The sequence below is a fragment of the Hydractinia symbiolongicarpus genome, chromosome 14 (assembly GCF_029227915.1).
Source record: "Hydractinia symbiolongicarpus strain clone_291-10 chromosome 14, HSymV2.1, whole genome shotgun sequence".
In the NCBI taxonomy this organism is placed as follows: Eukaryota; Metazoa; Cnidaria; class Hydrozoa; order Anthoathecata; family Hydractiniidae; genus Hydractinia; species Hydractinia symbiolongicarpus.
The window spans coordinates 19,243,784-19,269,822 of NC_079888.1; the positions used below are offsets into that span (position 1 = coordinate 19,243,784).

Here is a 26,039-nt window from a genome sequence, read left to right on the forward strand (position 1 = left end):
AAGTGTAGTGGTGTTTATTTATTTATATAAAATAGAATACGTCTAATTAAAATACTCATAACACCAGAAAATCCACACACATCATGGACTCAGCAAGGCTAAGTAATATACTTAGCACATGCTTAAAAAATTCCCCTATCTGACCCTGGGTATGTTTTTAAGTTATATGTTTACAAACATAACATGCAGATGATGTTGAAGCTATTGTTAAAACGTATGCTTTTAAAAAGAAAAATATTATTTAAACATTTTAAAGCCAAAGCCTCGATGCCGGTAGGAGGCAAGAAACCCAAGACAAAAAAAGGACAGTATAAACATGGATATAAGAAAAGTTATCCGCAAACACAAGAAAACTATAAAAATATTAAAAATGAAAGCACATCTTAGGTTCTAAAAATGGTGGTGTAGTTTTCTGTCAGAAAAAAAAATAACAAGTACTGTTCATCGGAATTCCAGTTCCATATCGGACTTAGAACTGGAACTCTGTTAAATTTTTTACTTTGGTAACTTCTGAATTTCTCGTTACAATACTGATCGTATTGTTAAAAAGTCACTACCCTCGAGGCTAAAATCAATACCCACTTTAAGAAGAAATATTGACGAAACGAATTGCTTAAATTTTGAAAGTCATTTTTACGTTAAGTAGATTTTACGCGTAATAACTTGTCAGGATTGACGGCGAGTGACTTTCTTTTTTATCGAGTTTACATTATAATTTGTCGGATTTTTGCGGATTCTAAATTTTAATTACCTAATAGTAGTACCAAAACTACGACTAATTTATTCAAAACAAATATACGGAGAAGTTTCCGCGAGTTTTTTCCTTTTTCGCTATGCTTTGAACGGGGTATATATTTAAATTCCAATTGAACTGAGTTAATCCACTTAAAACCTCGAAAAAATGATTGGCGAAAATTTGTCTCGCTTATTTGTTTGAAATAGTGTAGGGACATTTGTGAAGAATCGACATCTAATACTTCGACTCACAAAATATCAAACTTTATTTTTTGTCTCACTCAGCTCTTCTTTTTTGTCTTCGTTGTCTAATACGTCTTCTTCCTCTTCTTCTTCTTCCTCTGAGAGGATTTCCTCCTTTGGTATTATTTTATCACTAGATTCACTCTCCTGCTGGTCAGAGTTTTTGGAATTCTTTGTGGTGGATTGCTCGCTTTCTATTTTCGATTTTTCATCCGAACTAGAAACTTTTCGCCAGTCTCCTCGAAAACCACGTGCAAAGGGATTGCTTGCGATTTTTAATTGTGTTATCTGAAATAGCATACATTAGCATACATTAGCATACATTAAGAGTTTGTGCCCCGATCATTCTAGTCATAAGAACTTGAATTGACCAAACTGTGAAAGCTATCCGAGTTTCTTGATTGGTAAACATAATGCAAAAGTAACTCGAAATATTATTTTCGCGCCTACGTTTTAGCAAAACAACAGCGGAAAAGAAGCCCTGGGTGACCGAGATCCAAAATTGGATTTAGAAAAACTATCCGGGATTCTTGATTGGGAGAGGTAATGCAAAACTACCACAAAACTTATTTTCACGCCTACGTTTTATTAAAACAGCAACAGAAAAGAAGCCCTGGGTGATCCAGAATTAAATTTTTAAAAGCAATACTTCCAACTCACCTGACTGTTTTGATATGCTGTCACCGCAATAAACTGTGTTTGAAGGAAGACGAATTCTTTTCGACATCCGATTCGTAACAATTCAATTGGATCAATATGTAAAGGAAGAGCCCCGTTCCAATAGATGATATGAATACGAGGCTGGTATTTGTGCATAGATTGCATAAGTATCTAAGCAAATGTAAACGAGGTCTCGTAAGGAAAGAAAAACTGAACTGAACTGCAAACAATAACAACAACAATAACAACATAACAACTTAAGGTTGGTTTCCGTTAACATTAAAATTGTTGAACTGTTAACAAAACGCGACAAGAGATATTGCACAACAATTACGAACATCAATGAAAATCGACCTCAAAACAACAACAACAACAACAACAGCGACAGTAATTCTCTTTAAGCAACAAAAATCAATTTTTTTGGGTGTGATGTGCAACCTGGTAGACATCGTATAATTTAAAAAAAAATCAAGTTCAAGAATAAAACACAATTAAAACAGTGAATTTCTACTCACGTGTCCTCTTTTATCTCTAATATTATTGGTTAATTTGCAGCGTGTAAAATCAATCGTATTTCTCATCCACTCCTCCCCAGTTGCGGGAGATTCTGGATGTACATACACTCTCCCTGGGGTGGGCGTAGTTTCTTTGCAAGCGATTAACCACTGCGAAGATTCATATTCGTATTTATAACGATAGTGATCTGCGGGAGAAAAGTCTACAATGATAACGTATGACGCTTTTGGATCCATACCCGTGACGTGAATTTGTAACGTTGGGAACATACGTCTAAAGATACGGCGTCGGGTTGTAACAAACGTCACGAATTTTGGAAGGTAGGGTTTCGTAAAATGTAGGAGTAAAGGAGATTAAAACCTTTTTTTTATCATGCTAAAAATAGGGTTCAAGTTATTCGAGAACAAAATGTGTTTTAGGAAAGCGAGTTTTCAAAACAGACAAGAACATAAAAATAAGCCTTGTATAAAAGGCGGAACGGGACGATTGCTAGGACCGGATGTTTGCCAGATCCGTCTTCAATCATTAATTATACTAAATATATATTTGTGTTTATATTAAAAATATTTTTCCATAGATAATTTTGTCTCGTCGCGGCTAAGCGGGATCCTGGCTCGGACGGGACATTTTTTCCATGTAAACATACAATTAAAAAAAAATCCTGAAAATTTTTTTCCATTCCAAGGCGGGACAGAATCATCCCGGTAAACGTCCTGTCCTCGCAAACGTCCCTACCCGTCTCTAACGTAAACAACTTTTATTACGCTAAAAAAATCGTTCGAATTATTTGATAACACTGGCTACGTCATACGAAAGGGTTGCCTAATATTTGAAGAAAATTGTGGTTCTTTTTTTGCGACGGAATTGAGGTCTTCAATGGACTTAACAAACTTGAGAAGAAAAAAAGTTTTCCGTTTTGTTTCTTTAATAACCTGAGTTAAAACCGAAACAATATTTCAACGCATCTCTTTGAATCACCAATCAATTGATCTAGGGTTGTTTATAAATGCAATGTCAAAATCGCTAAGGTATCGTCAATTAGCGTACGCTTTTCAAATTGTGAGTCGCCCTTTGATTCCAAAGATGAATTAAAAACTCTATTTTTCATCCTTTAATTTTTCCATAAAACTAAGTCATAAAGCAAAAATCCCACACTTATTTATTTTGGAGAATTAACTATCTCTATACTCGAATTTTAATTTTGCTATGATAAACATAACAGGCCTGTTTCCATTTGACTGTATTTGCCGCCATAATGCAAAAAGCTCACGAGTTTTTAGTTAGCACGTGCGCACAGTCAAATGGAATGTGCTTTAATAATAATAATACCAATATAAAAAATAAAGAATACCTTCCAATACGGGTTAAAATCATTTCCGTTCCATTCTTATAAAAATCGTCCCACAACTCTTTTGACTCTAACTTCATATCCACCTTCCTTAAATATGACTGAAACCAAGGATGGTCCGGTGAAAACGAAGGAGGCGGAATGGACACCGGACTTGCCATTATTGACTTACCCGCCATGTTTGTTTTACGTATCTTTGCTTTACGCGAAGCGGTATTGTCTTTTTTACAGTCCTTTGACTGTAGCGGAAAATGAAATGGGACCGGATACATTACCTCGGCTGGCCTTTTAAGCGTATTGGGAATGTGTGGTATGATGATTGGTTGAATTGAGGTCGCCGGAACTAGTGTTTCGTTCGGTTTAGACACCGGGGTAACAGTTTCTTTTGCCTGTTCTGGTAAATAATGAAGAGGTATTAAATGTGTGCCGAATCTTATCGGAAATTCAGAGCCAACCGGAATATTCGCCGGTCTGTATTGCATCATATGAACAGGAGTAGTAAAAGTAGCTGACATCTGCACCGGCGGAGAAGCAACACGTACTGCATGACCGGGGATGTTATACGCCGGCATGAAATTAAATTCACTAACTGGGATCATCTGGACCGGATTGAAATTTTCTACCGGTAATGCGCAGTTTTTACTATCTTCTTTTTGCGTGATATTTCGAGGTTCGACTTCTAACCCTTTAGATATAACAGAAGCGGTCTTTTGAACCGATTCAGTTTTCGTAGTTTCTGAATAAGTCTGTTGCATATCTGTCGTAGACACCACTTCACGTTTCTCATTTTCCGGTATAACGGACGTTTTTATCCAATGAATGACATCCATTTTCGGGAACATGGTGCAAGTCTCAGAAATTTCCGCAGTTGTAACCTTCTCCTCCTTTGAGCTATTTGATGTTGTTTCTAAATTTGTGAAAACAAAAAACGTTTCCAATCTTATTTTCATCTGAGTAACTAGGAGGAGCAGTACAGGATTCTCGAAAATAAATAAGTCGTAACCCGTAAAAATCCATGCAAATTCACCCGAAAAAATATTAGATACAATACATAAGCTGTGCTATGTCAGCATGCCTTGTTTCAGGTTGGCTAAGCACGCTGTGTCGGACCAGGCCTAGTCGAACTGTGTTGCACTAAAATTCCCAACATGGTATTGCATTTAACATACTTGGTAAATAAGTTAAATTTACGTTATGCACATGCTACAGCACGACAGAGTACGGCATTTGGTTTTGTCTAATCGAGCGTTGCCGTGCGGCACAGGCCGACTTTTCGACGACTGAGTTCGATATTGTTTTTTTAAGCTGTGCCGAACCGCACTTATTAAAATTTTCTGACAACGTGCCATAGAGATGGGAGAAGAGATGGATTTACAACGAACAAATTCAACCCAAAATCGCTGTAGTTTCACCGTTGTACAAGGCGGGAGAGATTTCTTCTAAAAATGATCGTTACTTAAGCTATCCTGCAATTTTTCATTTCCTCAAATTAGGTGCTTTGTTGACTTTACCTCGTGCGTTTGACTGATGACTTTTAGTCCTTCAGCTAAGGTGTTCCGTACTACTCTTCATAATTATTTTCCTATATTTTTCATCGCTTAACGCTCTTTAAAGATTTTAACTTTTTGATATAGCCCACAAAACTAGCAATTTTGCTTCAGTTTTTACATTTTTTACCCATACTTCTAAATATTCCTAGTTTCTACTAAATCGTAGAACCTTCGTATCACACTCTTCCCCGCAGAGCAAATCATTCGTGTTTGTCAGGACAGCACAAATAAAACGTTTGTCACAAGGGTCAAATATTAAGTGCCGTCATCCATAAAGATTTCAGGGATAAGGAGTGGGGTAAGATGGGTTCTAAAAAGGGTGGGGGAGGGTTCTAAAAAAGTGGTCTTTATTTTAAAATACAACACGAAATATAACTGGACTACATAAAACTAAATTACCTCTTTCTAGAATAATAGAGTCGGTGTCGTGCGGCGTTTCCATGGAACCTGCTTGTTTGACGTGATCTAAAAATGAAGAGTGGAGCATTTTTAGAATAACGTCACAAGAAGGCTCCATAGACACGACAGCCGACTAAAAAACGTCTCATAATATTATATACATCTACAAACGATACTGGTACACATTATACAATAAGTTTGAAGTTGGTATGAACACAACACTACATAAGAAATGCTCCACTACTTAAAGCTACCATTTTAGATGTAAGCGAATGTCAAATTGGAGGAGTAACAGAAAAGCGGGAACGTTGTTACAGGTAAACAAAATTAGTTGATTTGATTCAACAAGCTGATTTTTCGGTCGCTGTATCAAAAATTATAAAAAACAAAAGAACAGTATCTTTTAAACCAATCACCGCAGTCAAAACATTACGCCACGTTATGCGGTTGCAAGTTTGCTGAAAATCCACCTGAATGGTGTAAGCCATCGCAGGATAGCGATAAAAAAAGGACGGAGAAGAGTAGGAGAGAAAGCAAATTTAAATAAAATTTCATATGATCTAATTTACGGAACAGGAAATTTTACAGAATACATGCAAAGTATATATATATAAATAAATATACATCTCAACGCATTAGTTTTGCAATTTGGATAAAGCCTTGTTCTTACTGTTCAGATAGGCGTCATTGACAAGTTGTTGTAACGTAAATATGTAATCATGAATTTTCATTGCGTTTCCGAGATGCACGCCGAGAATGTGGTGGATCTCCTGCACGGTGAGTAAAAGAAGAGAATGGCCGTCAACCTCCTAGAAAATAATTTATAAAGATATACATCATTGACATACATATGGAAGAAATACAAAGCTGCAAAAAAATATCAAGCTGTTGGTCAAGAGTGTTTCTTTCATTCTGCTGCAATTTCATTTGCGAAAGTTTCTTAATTAACGTCTTTATGAAGTTTGAGTTTCATTGAGATAAATGAAATCACATTTTATGTATTTGATTGGAAGGTTTGGAGGAAAACGTGCTCAAGAAACACTTGCTTTGTTCTTATGCCTCCAAATATAGAAATTATATAGACATCAAATTTGAATATCATTAAACTGTTCTTTAAATGGGGTTGTACAGAGTTTCTTATAAAACGATTTCTTGTTAACAAAAAGGAAGAAGTAGTGGGAAATATTTGACAACGAACCTGATCGTAGAACAGCTTGGCATACTTCTCTTCCCCAGCCGTCGTGATAAAAGATGCAACGTGTTTTTTAGTCCAAACTAATGGATTTTTGGGTAAATCTTTGCAGATGTTTCGTACTTTAACGAAACGATGTCTCATTATCTCGTCCAGTCCTGGGTGCGAGCGTGCCATGTTGGACAACGTATGCATGTCTTCCACATTAGTGGCAGCCATGTTGGCCGTTTGTGAATTTGTTGGCCGATTTGGAGTAAATACATGGTCAGTTTGTAACGCTTTGCCCAGCTTAAGGATAATTTTACTTTTATCGCCTCGCTTTGTCACGATTTTTTCCACAATACGGTAATCGCCCTTGCCGGGAATTTTTATGGAGTTATCTTGAGTGGCAACTTTCGTATCGACAATGAGTGTGCTTTCCTCGTCGTCTCCCATATCATCACATAGATCAATCACAGTTTTGGCAGCATCCTGTTTATGCGGCTTCTCTCGATTAATAGACTGACTTGGTTGTTCAGTTTTTTTGGATTTGCTTTGCTTGTATTGATCAAGCAAATGAGATTTGGTCTGCGAACGGCGAGTAGCACGAAGCATAGCAACAACACTGTTCAGTGAACGCCTTTCGCGACTTGAGTTTGGCGACAGTAAATAGTCGACATCGCTCCCTTGGTTGCCGTCGTTGTCGTGAAGGTTTTTCTCAAACATTTCATCTTCCTTTTTACTAAGATCGTTTGGTTTGACGCGAATAAAACTTAAAAAACTTAAATCTGCTGCCGAGTATTTACACGGATCATTGTCTTCTGTTTTAGATTTATCCACATCATCGTCGTCATCGTCAATAGTTACAACTTCAGCCGGAAGACGTCCGTCGGCGTCAAGATGGAAATGACGTTTAATACTCTCTTCTGAGTTGTACTCTTCAGCGAGTCGATTTATACAAACGATTGCAATTGACGTGTCGGTTGTCGTATCGTTTTTGTCATCGTACGTCACTCGGTTTCTTGAAACCCCACGACGACCTTTTAAATAGTGACGCGACTTTTGCCGTTTTTCTTTTGGTTTATCTTTCTTTGAATCTTTCGCGTCGGAGCTTTTGTCGTGTAATTTTCCCTTACGTAAAACTTCGAGACGATTTTTACGCGTAGCAGTGTGTCTAGAAAGAAAAGGAGTAAACACTACACTAAATCAGAAGTTTTCTGAAAAAAGCGCGGGGGCGATATATATCCGCGATATATAAATAATACCAAAGTAAACAGATAATTTTTCCAGAGTCCTCGAAAGAGCAACTTTTACATCGATGATGCTAGTTTTAAACTTCGAACGTCGGAAAAACTACATGTATTTCAAATGTTGTGTGACGCAGACACAGATTTAAGCGCGAATTAAATAACATATTTACAAAAATTTACACGCCTCAGAAAAAGTTTTGCAAATATCCTTCTCAAAAATGTTTAAGGTAAATGCACCGTTACTGTGAGCGCTACTGATGTTTCTTCTCAAAAATGATTTGATTTAATTTCGTGCGAACTGTAAAAGTTTCAGTGGGAGCAGCTTCTTTTTTTTCCGAGGTTAAGTAACAATCACACGTTACGTCACACGTACTTAAGCAAAGCTCCATAGTGATTGGTCAATAAACAAACAAACGTTGGAAAGGGAAACAACAACGCTTATCAATGGGAGAGCGATCTCAATTGCTCCCGCAAAGACTCGCAAAATTCTAAGAAATGAGAAACTACCTGAGCCATTAATTGCTCCCTACATTCCATCACAATTTTGTCTGGCTGAACAATATGAATTCATCTCACATGGAAATTAATATTATTTTTCTTATTATTTGCAGTAAAAAATAACCGAAATATATATAAAAAAAGATAAGATAAAATAGATAAAAAAGATTTTATAATAAAATATGCGTTTATAAACTTATTCAATTTATTAAGATCGTTCGCCCAGTCTAAATTAATATAACCTTGGGCGAGCGATTTGTTGCTTGAGTGTTATTTACTGATAGGCTTGCGGGGTAAAAATAAGGATGGACTTCATCGCAGATGCTAAATATGTTACTCGTGAAACGTATTTTAAAAAGTTTATACGCCTTATTGTACATGTCACACGTATTGTACAAAAAACTTCAACTGATTGGTTAATATCTATCTAAAGAACAGCTTCTCATTGGCTAAATAACAATGGTAGTTATGACCACGGATGATTAATTGTTAACCTTGCGTCTAAATTAAATCTCTGGTAGCGCTTAATTAGCAAAAAAAATATGTATTGAAGTGATTTGAGACATAAATTACAATCGACTTGTGAAAATATAATTAAAAACGTTGTTCAGTTCAAAGTTTGGCATTTTCTTTAGTTTTGCGGAAAACCACGACCCCCTGAATGTACGGCATTTAATAATAAAATCAGGAGGTGCAGGAGTTATAGAAGCAAAAGTGCTAAGGGATAAAATGATAGATTTTTCGAAATTCGAAAAAAAACAAAATAACAAAACAAACAAAAACAAACAACAACAACAACAACAACAATAATAATAAAAAAGCTTTTCTCCCCATTTTTAACTTCTTAGTAAACCCAAAAAAAAAACACCAAAAAAACAAAGAAACGATATAAACAAATATGTTGATTGAATAAAATAAACAAACAAACAAACACGGAAATCAAATTACCTTAAACTTGATATTCGATTCTTCTGTTCCAAAGCTAGAAGAACGAAAAAAAAACCAAATTGAACAAACTTTTTACTTGCAGTGAGGGAATGATGTAAACATTGATCCTTCTGATATGAAGTAATTATTTAAATTGTCACGCTCTAATAAACAGACAACAAAAAGGTGTTAATTAACTGATCGAGACAAAACACAAGTTAAAAACAGCTTCAGAAGTCAATAACAACATAGACAATTAAAAAGTAACAGCGGGGGAGAGTCAGTGGGGGGAGTGTTTATACATTTCCTTATCAGTTTCGACAAGTGTGAATTCTGAAAAATAGTAAAATCTTGTAGAAACGTGTAAAATAAAAAAACCCTGTCCTATGTTCTGTTGAATGGAGAAAGAGGCGCAACAAATTATTCGTTTTATAAATTTCACCCATTGAAATTTTTTTTGCAGTAGCTACAGTATAGAATCACACTTGCTAACTCTGTGTTGTAAACCACAAAATATATTAAAACTACGACTTAATTAAAAAAGATTCCAAACTTTCAACTCACTTTCAGCAATAGATAATAAAAAAATCGGCATTTTATACACCTGGATAATTTCTATCAACAACATCCATACATGATAGGAAAAAGAACAAAGTTTTATTCCGGTAATGGCATCATCGATTAACAACTGCAGTGTTTCGACAAGCTTCTGTAAGACAATCTCTTTATACAACTGCAGTGTTTCAACAAGCTTCTGTCGGACAGTCTCTTTTATGAGGATTGATTAATCGTTTTGACAAGTTACATAAAAGAACTGTCAACTCTATTGTGATTACAACAACAACAACTTCGAATACACAGATTAACAGATCAATAGAGTACCATGTCTAACTTGTTAAATCTAATGATGCGGAAAGTACCGTTGCTATTGGAAACAATCCCAGTTACGAGAGTTATTAATAATCGAGTCAAACGCTGCATTTTATAACGGGAATTATTTGCAATGTCAAAAGGTTGCAGCAAATCTAGATTTTAGTAACAGTTTGTTTGCTTTGGAATGAAAAAGTCTTAAATAAATATTTTCCCAAATTTCAACCTGCAAACATCAAGAATTATTGGACATTGCTCAAAACGATGGATAGTCCATATAATTGTACATTTTTGAGTACGAAATTCTGATTTTCTTGGGGTTTCTTCATTTAATTACGTATTTCAAAAATTTTTGATTTTTTCAGTACATTCTTGCTAATTGTTCTCTCCCTGTGCACAATTCGAAAATATTCTAAAATTTGCAATAACTAATAAGCTGAGGCGCCTTAAAAACCGCTTTATCTTGTAGGAAATTCAGTCTACTTTCATAAATGTCGATCATGAGTGTCGGTAGATTTTTAGATATAGCTTTTAATAGTAACCCAGACTAACCGCTCTGCTGCTGGTAGAAGGGAATGAAAAGCATAGACCAATGAAAAAACACCTACTGTTTGGTCTTGGCCATTGCAGTTCATGTCCGGTTGCTTCACACCATCCAACAGGAAAAATGTCATGCGAATCAACATGAAACACCTGATCACTGCGCGTATCACCATCAATGTTCAACCAAATATGGCGTCCAACTACTTTTGAAATAGTACTGACGCATATATTTCCTCTGTTTTCTTTATCAACAGCTTCCAACTTCATTCCCACTTCTAGCTTTACATCGTCATATATCTGAAATATATCCATTTTAAGGTGACAAGAGATTTTTTAAATACTACACCACCAGCAACACATAACAATGAATATAGTACAACAATAACAATAACAACAACAATTGCAATCTTATTAAAAAAAGCTGGACAGCACCACAATCACCTATTTCATCACAGAAAATATTCGATGCAAGAAATGCATGTTCAGATTGTCAACAAGAATATATTACTATAAACTAAATAACCTCAGGAGTAAAGAATGGAGATTCAGACCAAAACAAGCACAATTCATCATATTGCAAATACTTAAAAACAAGTTGATAGAGACTTTAGTAGTATTTAAAAAAAATCATACAGAAATGTAATTGGGTTATAAAAACCTAAATGATATTTAATTTAAAAGAAAACTAAAGGCACGAGTTCCTTATGATTACCAACATGATGAGGTGACAAAACAGGAAGCTGTAATGATAATATGCAAATTACCTGTGCAAAAAATGACTCAGGAATGGGTTCTGACTTTGTATACTTTAAATATCCATCCCAGGTAAATTTCCCAATGTAACCTGAAAGATAAACATTGTTTACTTTTTAAACTGGATATCTCAAGTTTACTAAATTAAACAACTCACATAACAAAGAAATAGCAGTTTGTAGTGGAGGTAAACTACTAAGAGAAAACAAGCCCTACCTTTTGGTTGGTGCAATGTGACACCGTTCCGTGTGCAAAAACCAATGGGAAAAATGCAAGGTGAGTTTCTATGTGCCACGAAAGAGTTCAAAATCAAATCATCTTGTGTCGACAAAAGATTATCTACTTTCACAAGAAAATAATAGTTGTCGAAAATACGTGCCACAGAGGCGACATATATGGATGTTGGGTCGTTGGGATGGAGGGCTTCAAGTTTCATGCCCAAACGTAGATTATGCTCTATCTTGTTCGGCCAGCCCTGTTCATGAAATTATAAGAGAAATGAAACAACTATAGGAAAAAAAAGGGGGAAACAAATAAGAATAAAGTATAAATTTGTAAAACAAACACACGAAGGATCAGTTAAAAAATACAACATACCACAAATAATGCTTTAAATAAAGAATTATCAGTTCTTTTTGACAAAGAAAGTAATTTCTCAGTGATGCGGCTAAATTGAGCATGAGTAAATGTAAAATAACCTAAAATTAAGAAAAATGAAATTGAAAAGAAATAACACTGCCATCAATGGTGGCCATGAATATTTACATATGAGAATACTTCTGTGAGTCAGAATATTAGTGAAAATTGCTGAAATTGCCAAGGCACATAACCATTGGATAATTCTCCTTTTTGTTTTGTTAATTAATTACATGGTGCAATTAATTTTTGATCAGCAGTTAATTAATTAAAATCTTTCGAGTCTATAGCACCTTGATTCTGATTGTAAAAAATAAATTGGTTAAACACCCATTCTACTGATTAGGACTTTGTGGTTTCAACAACAATTATAAATTTTGGGTGGAAACAACTACAAAATATCAAGCTAAAGTCTTATAAATTTTCTCTGGCATTTATAATGAAAACAGTAGGTCAAAATTAGCTAAAGTGATTTAAAAATAGAAGGAAAAAGACCTACAATAACAAAAAAAAAAATCTAATAAAAAACAGTTTTTCATCAATTAAACCCTCTACACATTTTTTCAGGTGTGGCAGAAAATCAACTTTAATTGCCATAAACTTTATCCACTTTTCAAAAAAAAAAAGAGTTATGTTTCAACTATGTATCAATTTTACTCATTTTTTATTTCCCTATTACAGAAGGTAATGAAACACATTCGTTTCGAATTTTTTTTTCATAGGAAAGTACACTATCATAGTTCTGAACAAGTAAATCTAGACTGTAAATTTACCTTGCGGAGGGTATAATGTTAATCCATGTTTGATTCCATACCCGACCGGTCTCAGATTCTCGTTCAAATAATAACACCACAATTCAGTTTTTTTTTCTTCCAAACCTTCATACTGCAAATTTAATCGGCCAGAGAAGACTTCCACAATTCTTGCCAGCCAATAACAGGTGGGGTTATATGCATCTAATACTTCAACGTATTGACCAGCGCGAAGGTAGTGTGCAGGGTGTGATTTCTAAGAAAAATCACAGAATATATACTAACAACTAAAAAGACATGCATGTCAATGCAAAGAACAATAATATCCCACAAATTACAAAAAAAATACGCACATCCAAAGCCTATGTGGCCATATTTTTCAGAAAACTATCAAAAAGTGAACATAATACAAGATTTGAAAATTGGTAAAAAACATAAAAACTACAATATATGTTTTAACACTATTTAAGTTGCAGCCACAAATAAAAACAAAAATTCAAATGTGAGTCAAAGATAAATGTGAGAAGACAACATAAAAAAAACGTATTATTAGTTTGAGGCTTTTCCAAAAAAACATGGTCAGTTAGGCCCTAGAACAACTAATTAGATCGCCTTATACCAAAAATTTGTTTTTGTTTGACATTTCTCGTCACATAAGCAACCTATTAGAGCCTCTGTATGCTTACTGAGAGTGAGGTCACTGGGCGCTTACCTGCTCACTGAATGCCGAATTGTTATGGCTAAATAACCACTAAACACAACCTACTTTTAAAAATAATGATTCTGATGCCTTTCTTGCTCCAGTTAAGTGTTTGATAAGATAAGCATACCAGTTCTTCTCTTTGTGTTGGATTGCTACAGAGAAAGATCAAATTTCAGTAACAAAGTGTCCTGCTTATTTAAAATTAATTTTATAAAAACCCTTTCCATGGGTCTTTTTGAAAATTTAACTAATTTAAGCTTTCACAAAGTCCGTTTCACTGGTGTGATGGTGACAGTCAAATCTTTTACTTCTCTCACAAACCGGTTTAAACTAGAGATTAAATATAGAACCTCTGGTTCAACTAGAGATCAAATATGATGTTGTAGCAAGTTATTTATTCTTACTATGATAAGATTTTAGACATTTGGCTTTTGTTAAGGATACCAGATATTTCATCTATTTACTGTCACATTTTTTTAAAAAAGCTGTGACATATCCAAAAAGTTGACTTAGAAATTCTCTATCTCACAAGGAAGATAAGAAAAAATTCATTTAGCAATTATGTACCTTTAGCAACTAAAAATAGCAGGTCAATTCCCTGATTGCTTTGAAAATGAAATTAAAATAATTGTAAACATCGTTAACGGTCCATGTGGAGAATGCTGAATTAATAGAGGAAAGTTCAAAAAATAGTTTTATGTCATAATTCTAAACAAATTTCTATTGCTTATTATTTCCTTGGGGAGAACAACTCACTTCAAAATTACTTCATTATATTGTCTACTTGTCTATAAAGTCGTTACCAATCTGGTTAATTCCTGCACATTAGCACAAAGGAAGCTATAAAAACGTTTTTTCAAGTCAAACAAATAAAAACTTGCATACACTTTGGTGGCTTTAAAGCATGTTTAGTTCGTGCACACCAACCCACTGGATGCAGATCATCAGACAGCGTATTACACCAAAAGTCGGCATTATTGCATTGTTGAAAACCTTCGTATCGAACTAATATTAATGGTGGAGCTTTGGTAATGATGGTTGCTAGCCAGTATGTATTCCTGTAGTCTTTGTTTGGCACTTCAAGCTTCATACCAGGTTCAAATCCACACATACACTCTGGTACAACCTATTAAAACAAATTGTGTGAACCTCAGGCATAGATAGCACAACCACACACACATGAAATGAAATCATGGTATTATTGGTGTCAGACTAACTGTTTCTACAAATAGCTGTATTATTTATTTAAAAAATATTGTTATTTTCTCTTCACAGATTTTTCAATTATTTTATATTAAAATTCAGAATAACAGATTGCATGCTAAATATCCTTCTGTTTGATGTTAGGAGTTGCATATTGCTTAGGGATCGTCTTAAAATGCTTGTATGTTTTTTTCGTATAATTATACAAATGCTTACTTTGTTTCGTTAAACGAATGTCATACGAAGTGCTTCGTTTAAAATAAAAAAATATAAACAAAGTTTATACGAACTTTTTTAATACACTAGTTGTTAGCTGGTGGAAAAATCCACGGGTTAGCCCGTCCTTTTTATACCGCATTGCGTGCTTCGCGCTACTTGCGCAGCTTAGCTACACAATTTTGCGTGACAGACGGACAGACGTATACAGGTATTATAATATAGATGATACAAACTTAAACGAACTTTTTTATCATACAAAATGAAATGATACGAACTTTAAACGAAGTAAATTGCTGTACGATCTTGAAATGAACTTCAAAAGTACCGGCGTTATTGCGCATAATTATGTAAATATGAAACCAGGTAGAAGAGAATTAAACGAAGTTTTTTTGAAATACGAAAAGAAATGATACAAAATTTAAACTAAGTAAACTGCTATATGAACTTAAAACAACCTTAAAAAAAAAACCAGCGTAATTGCGCAAAATTATTTTAATACGAAACCAGAAATAACAGAAGTAAAATATACGAGGTTGACTTTTTTGAAAAGACTAGCAAAATTACGTATTCATAGTTTCAATCTACATAATCTATGGCGATCTTTTTCGCTTTCTACGACCCCGTTTTCATGATTTTTAAACGTTCCACAGTGATCTTTTCGTTTTCTACGATGCCGTTTTTATGATTTTTAAACGATCCACAGCGATCTTTTCGTTTTCTACGATCCCATTTTCATGATTATTAAACGATCTACGGGGATCTTTTCGCTTAAGATGCTGTGGAGACGATCCCTAAAGACCTTAGATAATAAGTCTAATTAAGATAAATGAAGTTCGCATAACGAAACAAACTTTATAATTGTTGTAAAACTTTCAATATAACGACTATAGATAATAGTCCAATTATAGCTAATAAACAAACTTCGTATGTAAGCAAATTTTTATACAAACTTCTCTAAAATGATACGAACTACATACAAACTTTATTTTAAATGATACAAACTTTATACGAACTCTTAATTTTGATGATACGAAAAAGTTCGTATTAAAAATAAAATGATACAAAAGATTTAATAAATCAATACAATGTTTTTGATATGAATTAGATAAACTATAAGTACGAACATTTTGAGATGATCCCTTAAGGGTTTATTAAAAATAAAAATGTGATCTTGTTCAAAAGATAAAAACAATGGCCTCTACATTAGAAAACCACAAATAATGTTAGGTAAAAAACCTACATGTTTAAAAACAGAACTTGGCACTTCTCTCGAGCCTGTGTCTTCTATATACTTTTCCCAATTAAATACTTCTTCTTTAAGTTCATCTAGTAATTCCACAGCTAAATTAACAGACAAAGGTAAATAAAATTGATAGAGAACAGTGTATTAAACAAGAGATGTTCTACAATTTGACAACAATCTTTAACATTTGAATAAAATCGTATAAAATTTGAATAAATCCAGTTGATATCTTTATTGAAAGGAAATTCATAGTTACGTTGACATTATTTAACAGACATCTTGTCCAAACATTTCATTAGATTACAGTACTTAATGATACTACAGAGTATAAACATAAACTATTTTAGGGGACAGAAAAGGGTACTGGAAATTAAACAATTTAAATTTACACATGCAAATTTCCAGACTCTGTGGAAATAAAGCAGAACTGTCTTAACTCTACATCCTTGTACATTTAATAAAAACCGTGTCACAGTGACTTTTGTTTGTAGATGCTCTAGCAATAGGGCGAGCATACATCTTTGTCTCAATTAATAAATAAACATGACTTTTAAAGTTTTAATCACGTCTGGAACCTAACAACATGCAGCGCTTAAAATAACGGCCAGTCAACGGTCACTGGCCGACAAATTTTGTTGATCGACCGTCAGGATCATGTTAGGAGTGGTCAGACTGATAAGCAATATTTCCTTGCTTCGTAAAAAAAATATTTACTATTATATATTACTACTGTTAAGAATAGATAATAATCTAAATATCTCGCTTCACTTTTATTTCTCATTGATTCATATACATTTCTTTTGACTTTTTACCTTTTGTTTTAATGTAAATAGCTAGCTAAAATGCTACCATTTTAACTACAAATAAAAGGCTTCACCATTTATTTATTTACTTTTTAATAGAGAGAAACGTTTAAACCCAGGGCTTTTTAACTTTCTTACATCTGGATAGAATTAAATTTCATGATTAAAACCACTGCGCAAGGAATCGCATATAATTTTTGACCCCCGAAAAATTCAATTTGACCAGCTGTTTTGGATCTTTGGCGGTCAGTATGACCGGCAGTCGTCAAATATTTATTTTAAGTGGTGCACTGTATTTCGTAATTAATTTCATTCAGATACAAATTTTTTTGAAAAAAACAACATAAAACACAACACAAAAATACACTAAATAATTGCTTAGCTGCATCATCTTTGTAAAAGTACTTAAGGTTAGTTAACACACGCATAAGATAAATTTTCTTGTGTTTACGTCTCTTTTTACACTGAAATTTTTGTAGTTTGAACCAAAAAACGCAATAATATTCTCAAAAATAAAAATAAGAAAATGAACATAATTTAAAGTCTGACATATTACAAAGCACTAGAAATGGAATTTTTTTAAAGAAAAGCTGATAGAAAAAGTTACGTTTGTATTGTAATGTAAGAAGCATGATATGCTGCTTTGTTTACCATTGCTTTCATTACATTGTAGTAATTCCATTTTCCCCAATTCTGATTTGAGCAGGATATTATCAAATTATTTTCATTTAAGAACTTTTGAGTTTTTACTACCATTTAACGGTAGTGAAAAAACCTTAAAAAATCACAGCATTACATACAACAGACAATTTTTGGATGTTTTGTTTCTGTGAAACAAAGGGGAAATGAGAAAACTGCGTACTATCATCGTTGTCAGTTTTAGGTTTCTTATTATCGTTGGGCAAATGATCTTCTAACCGTCTCTTTATTTTCTTTCCAGATTCATTCCTAAAAGATAACAACAAACATGAATCAGGGAATTTCACGAAGAAAACAACACGATTGCTACACATTGCATGTGTAAATCTATTTTAGAAAATTTGCGCATGCGTTTTTTGCGATTTTTTCCCTGGTTTATTTCACTCTTATCAGTCCCGTGAGTGTTCTTTAAGTGGTGTAAAAGTGCTAAATATATTAAAAAAACACCTTGGTTCGTTGTAGGAAGTAATTTATAATAGGTAAATACCATATAATTAAATTTAAACGGTGGACGAAGAGACGCTGACACGTGCCACACGTTGCACTTACTGCAATGGTCTGCCATTTTGTTTGTCGTGCTATTATTCAGTCTTCGAATTTCAGGAAGTAACTTCGCAATTTTTCAAAATCACTTTGGCAGTACTTCGGCAGAAAAAATGCCGAAGACAATGGTCAAAAGCACTGAAAACCTTCAGCAATTGCCTCGGCAGACTTCGGCACTTTTTAAAATAAAAAAATATAAATATGATGCCAAGCCTTGACGAGTATCAAACATCAACAAATTCAACTGAGTTAATCCTGATGTTTGTTTTTCTTGGGAACAATAATACAACCTTACTCGGTCACTCCACCATTTTGAACCGCAGGTCGAACTGAATAAAACTACGGGGCCGATATTAAGTTTGTCAACACAGTGCAGTGCATTGGTTGAAGGGATCGTGTTGTCTACCTTCACGCCATTTAAGGGTTTTCAACATTCTCCCTTAAAAGAGAATGCGATAGCTGGGGGCATCGAGACTATATGTTTTTTTATTTTTCGTCGTTTTAGAAATGGGCAGTGGAAAGTTATTTGTGTCATTGTGGCATTATCTGTTTGATGAAATCTAGGAGTATGGATAATATGAATATTCACAAAAAAAAGGAAACTACAACAGTCTTTTTCAGGAGAGGCGTGCGATCGCACGCGCACATGCACGCCTTGGCACAAAACAAAGCATATTTTTGCCTATTTGCTTGTGATGACATGAAAAGTGAATAATAAATATAAAAATGACAGTATAGTCATGCATACTATTTCGGACATGTAGAAAAGGAAGTTAAGATAGAGAGAGTCGCTATACCAGTAGACGCTTGATCATCGTGTTTGGAGTTCACGATTTAAAACGTCCCCCACTTTTCTACCGCAAAATGAATGCGCAACAAAAAATAACCTAGGAGCCTGTGCGGTATGCGTAACATTCTTTGCGCGTGCAATGTAAAGCGCACGTGCAAAGAATGTTACGCATACGGTAGGTGTGCGAATCATCGCACACCTACTCAAATATTCCTAAAAAAGACTGCTACAACAGTCGACGATCAAGTTTTTCTTTGGCAATATTATTGCCGAAGCGAAAGCCTTAAAACTGCTAATACTTCGGCAATTACTTCGGCAATTGCCGAGTGCCGAAGCGAAATTCGAAGGCTGATTATTCCCAACCTTGTTCCCAGGGTTATATTTTCTCCGTAGGTTATCTATTATCTATAACAATGGTAAAAATGGGAGTCATTTTTTATCTATTGAGGTTTCAAGTTTTGTTTGTTAACTTATGGGAGACAGCTTGTTTGGAATAGTTTAAAGTTGTTTTTAGATTTTTAGATTTTTAAAAGTAAAACAAGAAAAAGACATTTCTGAAAAAGTTTATCTGTTACGTAGTACAAAATTACAAATCAACATCTTGTAAATTTTGAAATAAATTTTGAAATTTATTTAAAAAAAACCAATGACAATGCAGAAGGTTTATTTGAAGTCACAGGGGTTCATATTGTATCAAGTATAAAACCGGTCCCTCAAGAGCTGGTTAAATTATATGCAAAAAAAATGAATGAAAACATTCACATTTTCACACATTTTCTCCTCTCTTCGACAATAAGAAAAAAAAAGATTTAAAAATTTCTCACGCGAGTATGTTATGTTATACAGTTAAGAATCATACATTTAATTAAACACAGGCCGAAAAAAACACATTTAAATTAAACACGGGAAAAAAACACGGCATTTAATTAACTTTCTAAAAAAAATTTAATTTAAGCAAAAGTGGTTATAAACTGTTTTTAATGCAACAATGCAGTTGAAGCTGTCGATGTAAAATGATTGAATTTCGGAATACAGTTTTTAATAGTTAAACGCTTAAAGCATAGCCTTAAGCGGTGACATTAACTAATGCTGTAGAAAATTAACTTTTATAATTCTTACGTTATTTTTTATTTTACGCAAGTAAAGAGCGTAATTAGCGTGTGCGATGAGTCGCATGCCTGAATAGCTGTTGCGCGTGTGAATGTAAGTGTATTATCAGAGAATTTTGTTAGAACACTGTCAAAAAGCTTTTATACAAGCCTAACCCATATTTTTGTAAAACTGTTACCACAGAGTACTCGTAAGGAAGATGTTACAAATACGGAATCCTAGCAACAAGAACAAAAACTGACTGAAAAAACGGTAGTCTGCAAGGTGCATATCTTACCATGTAATGGCATCTGGAATTGTTTTAAACTTTCCATTAGCATGCAATGTCTTTTTACTTTCAATTAATTGTACATCTTTGCAGACCAACGAGCTTTTTATTTTACCAGTTTGGTTTTTTATACTTGCGGATGAGTCTTCGACCATACTTTTCTGGAATAATAGAAATAAAAAATTATAATACTGGTTGTTAGCCACAGAAAAATCCAAACAAATTTGTCCCTCGTATACATTTTAGTAACAACTTAGGAGAATTAAATTGTTGTTGCTATTTTGTAGAGAAAATAATAAGTATCAAAATTCAAAAATACAATATATGAAAAATGAATTTTTTTCTCGTAATGTAAGCATTTTTATAAATTTAATATTAATAATAACTTTAGATGTTTTATTTGCATGAAAAATCATTAATTAACTTCATGGGAGCAATTTTGTATTGTTTTAATTTTACTGAAATAAAAAGTATTAAAACAATCTACTTTTCTCCTTTTTAAATATATAAATATGTTATACACATTATACATATGTGTTATGGATTTTGAGTTAATTCGTCAAACAAAACACACAAAATTAAAAAAAAACATTATTTTTTGCGAAAGTATACCATCTTTCCAACCTTGTGGCAACGCCGCGCTACTAGCTACATGCTTGACAATTGGTAGGGGGCTGGAAACAGGGTTCTATCTGCCAGTACCATGCACGTTTGTCTCACAAACTATAAACAGGCGCTAAAAAAGAGGAGAAATAGTTTCCAAAGTGTTGCTCCGGAATTTGCTTAGTGTGATCCCTTTTCTGTCTAATTAAGTAAGTATCTAAACTTCTAAGAGATTCATAGCGATGCCATTTAATATTTTGTTAGGTATAGTTTTTCCGAAAAAAAAGTACAGCAGCGTGGTGTTTACCTTAACTTGATTGCTCGACCCGAGAATCCTAGTTCGAAATCAGAAATTTTTGAAAATTTGGAATAAGCGAGACAATGGTGTACTAGTAATTTTTTAGCTATAGTGAAAGGTTGACAGAGCACCAGGTAAGGGCAAAACAGAAAATTACTTTATTTTGCAGGAATTTTATTATCATTTTTGTGCCATAAGAGCACCATTAACTTTAAGAAACTTGTGTGGCTAATTGTTCTTTTTTTAATCTTGCTTCTCTTGTTTTATATTTTTCTGTAAAGAGTAGCTATTTTTGGTCCTACAGTTTTGCATTTTTCATCGTGTTCTGTAGCTTAAGTAACTTAATACTTCTTTTTTATATTTAGTTAAAACTTTGGTGGGCTTTCTCAAGATGAAATTGTTGAATTCAAAGATGTTTCTAGCTAGCTAATCTTGGCTTTACCACAAGACTGGGTGCTATTTTTTACAATTTATAAAGAAACACAAAATGATTGTTTTGTATAAATATTTATGCACAACTTGAGGTATTTAGTTCTAGCATAATAAACTAAAATGTTGAAACCGTCTACTCTGAATGACGTTTTATTTAAAATATAGATGTCACATATTTGGCCCAAAAGACCTTAGGACCAAAAGTGACCCTTTGGACAATTTCTGACAGTTTAATACTTCATCAACATCATCTTTAATGGCCTCAGAATCCAAAATAATGTTTTTTCTTTAGTTAATAAAAGAACTTTAGGCATACATTAAGGCGCCTAAGGCTGTTTTTTTTCACATAGTTCTCTCATTTGACCCAAAAATTACCCTTTGGACAATTTCGGACAGCAATAAAATTAAGTAATTTTCATTCCAGATATTCAACCTAACCTGTGGACCATAAAAAACATGTTTTCTCAACTTTATTCCAGAGATATTGTGTAAGACCTTCATCTAAATGATAATTTTTTAAGTCAATTTTGGACATTGACCAAAATCTTTTTTCTTTTAATAATATGGACAATTTATCTAATTTATTTTACAGAATATGAAAATCTTATTTTGTTCTTGAAATTCCTGTCTTAACTGAGAGGTTAAATCGAATTATTTTTCTGTTGCATTTTTGTCAGCTACGAAACAGCTGTGTCGAAAGAGCCTGCCACTGGAAATATAAACAATGGAATTCATCTACCTATATGTAGTCAGCTGACACAACAAACTAAAGTACAACTTTCACAAATTTAGCATTCTTGACTTATTTGGTAGTGAGACATGGGCAGTGAAGCAGGAAGATCTTGACCGTTTAGAAAGGAATGATATGAGAATGGTTAGGTGGATGTGTAATGCCAGTCTGAGAGACAGAAAGAGTTCAGATAAGCTAAGAAGCAGGCTAAGTATCCGTAGAAATAAAGAAGATATCCAGATAAGAAGATTGAATTGGCTGGGGCATTTGAAAAAGAATGGAGGATGATAATTGGGGAAGAAAGTGTAGAGACTTGATAGTCCTGGGGCAAAGCCCAGAGGCAGACTGAGAAGGACTTGGCAGGAGGTTATAAGGACAAAGATTGGAAATGTTTGTGTGAATAATGACTCGCTAAAAAATCATGACTCAGGTATCAAAATATAACATTTAGCTCAGTGTAATTTAATATTATATATATTCACAGGTAGCTATGCTATAGCTAAGCTATTTTGTTATGTTTAATTTTCAATATAATATTTGATGGAATTATTGCAACTTGACCTATTACGTAACTTCATCATCATCATCATTCATTCTCGGCTTAACATCCATTTTCCATGCTAGCATGAGTTAGACGGGGTATATTAACGACCCTCTTTCAATCTGATCCAGACTGTGTTAGATCTAAACTCAACTTCCTCTGTATTAAGTCTGTCCTTACAACCTTCCAGCATTATGTGGGGATCAAACTAGCAACCGACTTTAGTACTAATATTTGTGAATTTATGTCTGTGTTGTCATGTCATTGTATTTGTGTTGCTCCTTACTTTAGTTATATTTGTAATAGACTATATTTAGAGAATTTATGATTTATTTTCCTCTGTATATTTTTTGTTTTCTTTTGTCCTCTCCTTAGACACTGCATTTGTCCACAGTTGGGCCAGACCTGTCTTCACTTTTTTTTTCAAATTTGAAACAGTGTGCTTTTCATCAAGGCTTAACTTTAGTCTGGGAGTCTTCAACTGACCCATGTTCTGGCTGTTTCTAAAAAGTGTCAATAGTTGGATCTGTCCCTTTTTTACTATGATTTTTGAAAATACAAGTGTCCTTTGTCAATAGTTGGGCCTGTCCCATCTTATGACACATTTTCTAAAATTGCAAGAGAACTTTGTGTACAGTCACAAGTTTGTCCCATCTGATGACATGCCTTTTAAAAGCAAGAGTTTCCTTAGTTGGGCCTGTACCAACTTAAGACATGTTTGCATACATTTGTCCAAAGTTGGGCGGGGCCTGTCAATGGGCCAACCCGATTGCGAACTCACCGGCCTGTCCTTTTTGATGCCTGTCTAAAGAGACGGGCCACTCCCGCGTCAAAAGTTGGGCCGGTGTCCGTAGTTAGGTCAGAACAGATCTAACACAGTCAAAATCAGATTGGAAGAGGGTCAATGAAGAAGAATGATGATGATGATGATGACTAATCCAACTCATTTAGCTAGAAAAGAGTTTCCATATGTTGTGATTTTGCATTGAGAATAGATAGATAGATGGATGTGCATATTTTACATGGCTAGCCTCACAAATATAGAGGGATATACCCTGTCCTTTATTTCCAGGAGGGGCCATGGCTTAGATGGAGAGTCCTAGAGTATTTAAAGCTCATTTTGAGCTACGCAGACCCAATTAAAGCCCGCGCTCTACTAGACAACTCCCTGCAACATCCAACGGCCCACACAGTGTGCCATCTTCCCAATTTCCCTCACATGGCTTGGGTTAACCCGGGGCTATGGTAACATTCACTCGCCCGTGTTGAATCGCCGTTAAGAGGAATCGAACCCCGGTCTCCTGCACAGAGTACAAGAGCTATAACCACTAATCTACGGTGCCATTGGTATGGAATGCATATAGCTATACATAGGCAGAAAATATAGATATAGACAACAGGAATGTTTTGTTCACACACTGATTAAAAAAAACTTGAACTAAAATTCTTGCTACCTGTGTGCCTAAAAAGAAAAGAGATTAGCTAGAAAAGTTCAGTGTTGATCTGTAATGTAATTAGCATCGGGAACGACAACCTTTGCACATTAAAACAGAAAGTAAAAAATCCATAATAATTTAAACATTACCTCCATGCATATTCTTATTATTAGCATAAAGAGTCGGTTTAGTTTTGAGTGAGAAGCCGAATTTCATTTTTTATGGTCTCGCTCGTGGCCGTCGCATGATAGCCGCCATTTTATTCGCATTACAATTTCACGGATCCCGACACATCAAAACAAACCAAAAAAAGCTCTTTTTGTGTCTTTCAACATGAGAAAGTTGACAAACTTAAGTTCATAAAAAAGCAAACTTAAGATTTGATTTGATGTTTTACGATAGAGTGCTTAGATAGACATATTATTTATCTAGTAACTTTATTACCATGAAACACCTTGATCGATGCCGTGGCAATAGGGTCATTAAAGGTGTAAACAAAACAATGCATTATGGGTACAAGCTACAAAATGCAAAGGTCCCGGATGTTAAATCAAAAACAACAAAAACAAAAGTTCGAACAAAATTTATCGACCCTTCCGATTAATTATTATCGCCTTGCTTTGATCAAAATATTTGCGTGTCTTGGATTTCGAAAACGCTTAAATTTGAATAAAAAATCGCACGCCTAGAAAATACCTTAGTATCTAGAACTACCAAGCCAAATTGTAAATTAAGAGAGCGTAAATGCACATTTGGTATCAACTTATCAATATTTTTTAGTGTTTTCTTTAACTGCTTTTGTAGTGGATTCAATAAAAACATGCTAAAAATTTTCTGTAATAGAAGAGAATTATACCCGAATCTTTGTGTTTTGTTAAAAAGGCGAAAAAACCTTTTTAATTAAAACTTGATTAAAATGAGTATGATTAGACAAGAATGTTTTGTAACTTCAGATATCAGCTTTCTTTTCTGGTGATCTTATAAATGTTCCATTACAATCCAATCTAAGAACCTAAAATATAAAGAAAGTATACATATAAATATAAATTTCTATTTCCATTTTACGACTACAAAAAAAAAAACACATTAAACTTTTTGACATCCCGCTAAAACTTGTAGTACACATCGGAAATATGAATGATTATGACTGAGAAAAAAGTTTTCACAAAAACATATTCAAGATTTTTATATATCTTTTGTCTCAGTTTTTCAGCGATTTAAGCTCTACAAAATATTTTAGTTTGTCTTATAAAACACATTGTAAAATTTCACCTTCCACATGTTTTCTTCTTTGCGTAAAAAGAATGATAAAGCGCATGCGCTAAAACCGCATGTTTTTATTTTCCGCACTGAATTTTTTGTCAATAACAATAAATTCACAATGATAATAATAATAAAGATTCTGAAAACAATAAAATGCATTGTTTCCAAAATTATCACGCTATAGTCGAAGTTCTTAAATATCATCAAGCAAAATGGTGATCTTCTGACACAACTAAACATCAGCCTTGCCGTTACCGTTTAAACTTATCTTCGCCATATCTGTATAGAATCAGAGGAGGAGAGT

At 34.0% G+C, this 26,039-nt stretch overlaps 1 protein-coding gene across 5 annotated transcripts; it reads right to left on the reverse strand.

Annotated features, from left to right (window-relative positions):
* On the reverse strand, positions 1-25,797 carry LOC130624971 (uncharacterized). 5 transcript variants are annotated; one of them, XM_057440042.1, is made up of 21 exons: positions 25,745-25,797; positions 25,329-25,484; positions 21,057-21,168; positions 20,442-20,593; positions 17,885-17,970; positions 16,217-16,317; positions 14,440-14,680; positions 13,618-13,706; positions 12,873-13,107; positions 12,061-12,161; positions 11,680-11,938; positions 11,475-11,554; positions 10,776-11,007; positions 9,319-9,352; positions 6,650-7,796; positions 6,122-6,260; positions 5,452-5,517; positions 3,506-4,409; positions 2,154-2,427; positions 1,639-1,809; positions 1-1,266 (listed from the first exon to the last, which is right to left on the reverse strand). In XM_057440042.1, exons 4-21 carry the CDS (start codon positions 20,585-20,587, stop codon positions 994-996), a joined length of 4,578 nt encoding a protein of 1,525 aa, XP_057296025.1. In that variant the 5' UTR covers positions 20,588-20,593; positions 21,057-21,168; positions 25,329-25,484; positions 25,745-25,797; the 3' UTR covers positions 1-993. The 5 variants fall into 5 exon arrangements, with proteins under 5 accessions (XP_057296025.1, XP_057296023.1, XP_057296024.1 ...); XM_057440040.1 differs by having other exon boundaries at positions 21,045-21,168; XM_057440041.1 differs by lacking the exon at positions 21,057-21,168.
* Positions 25,798-26,039: the final 242 nt, after the last annotated feature.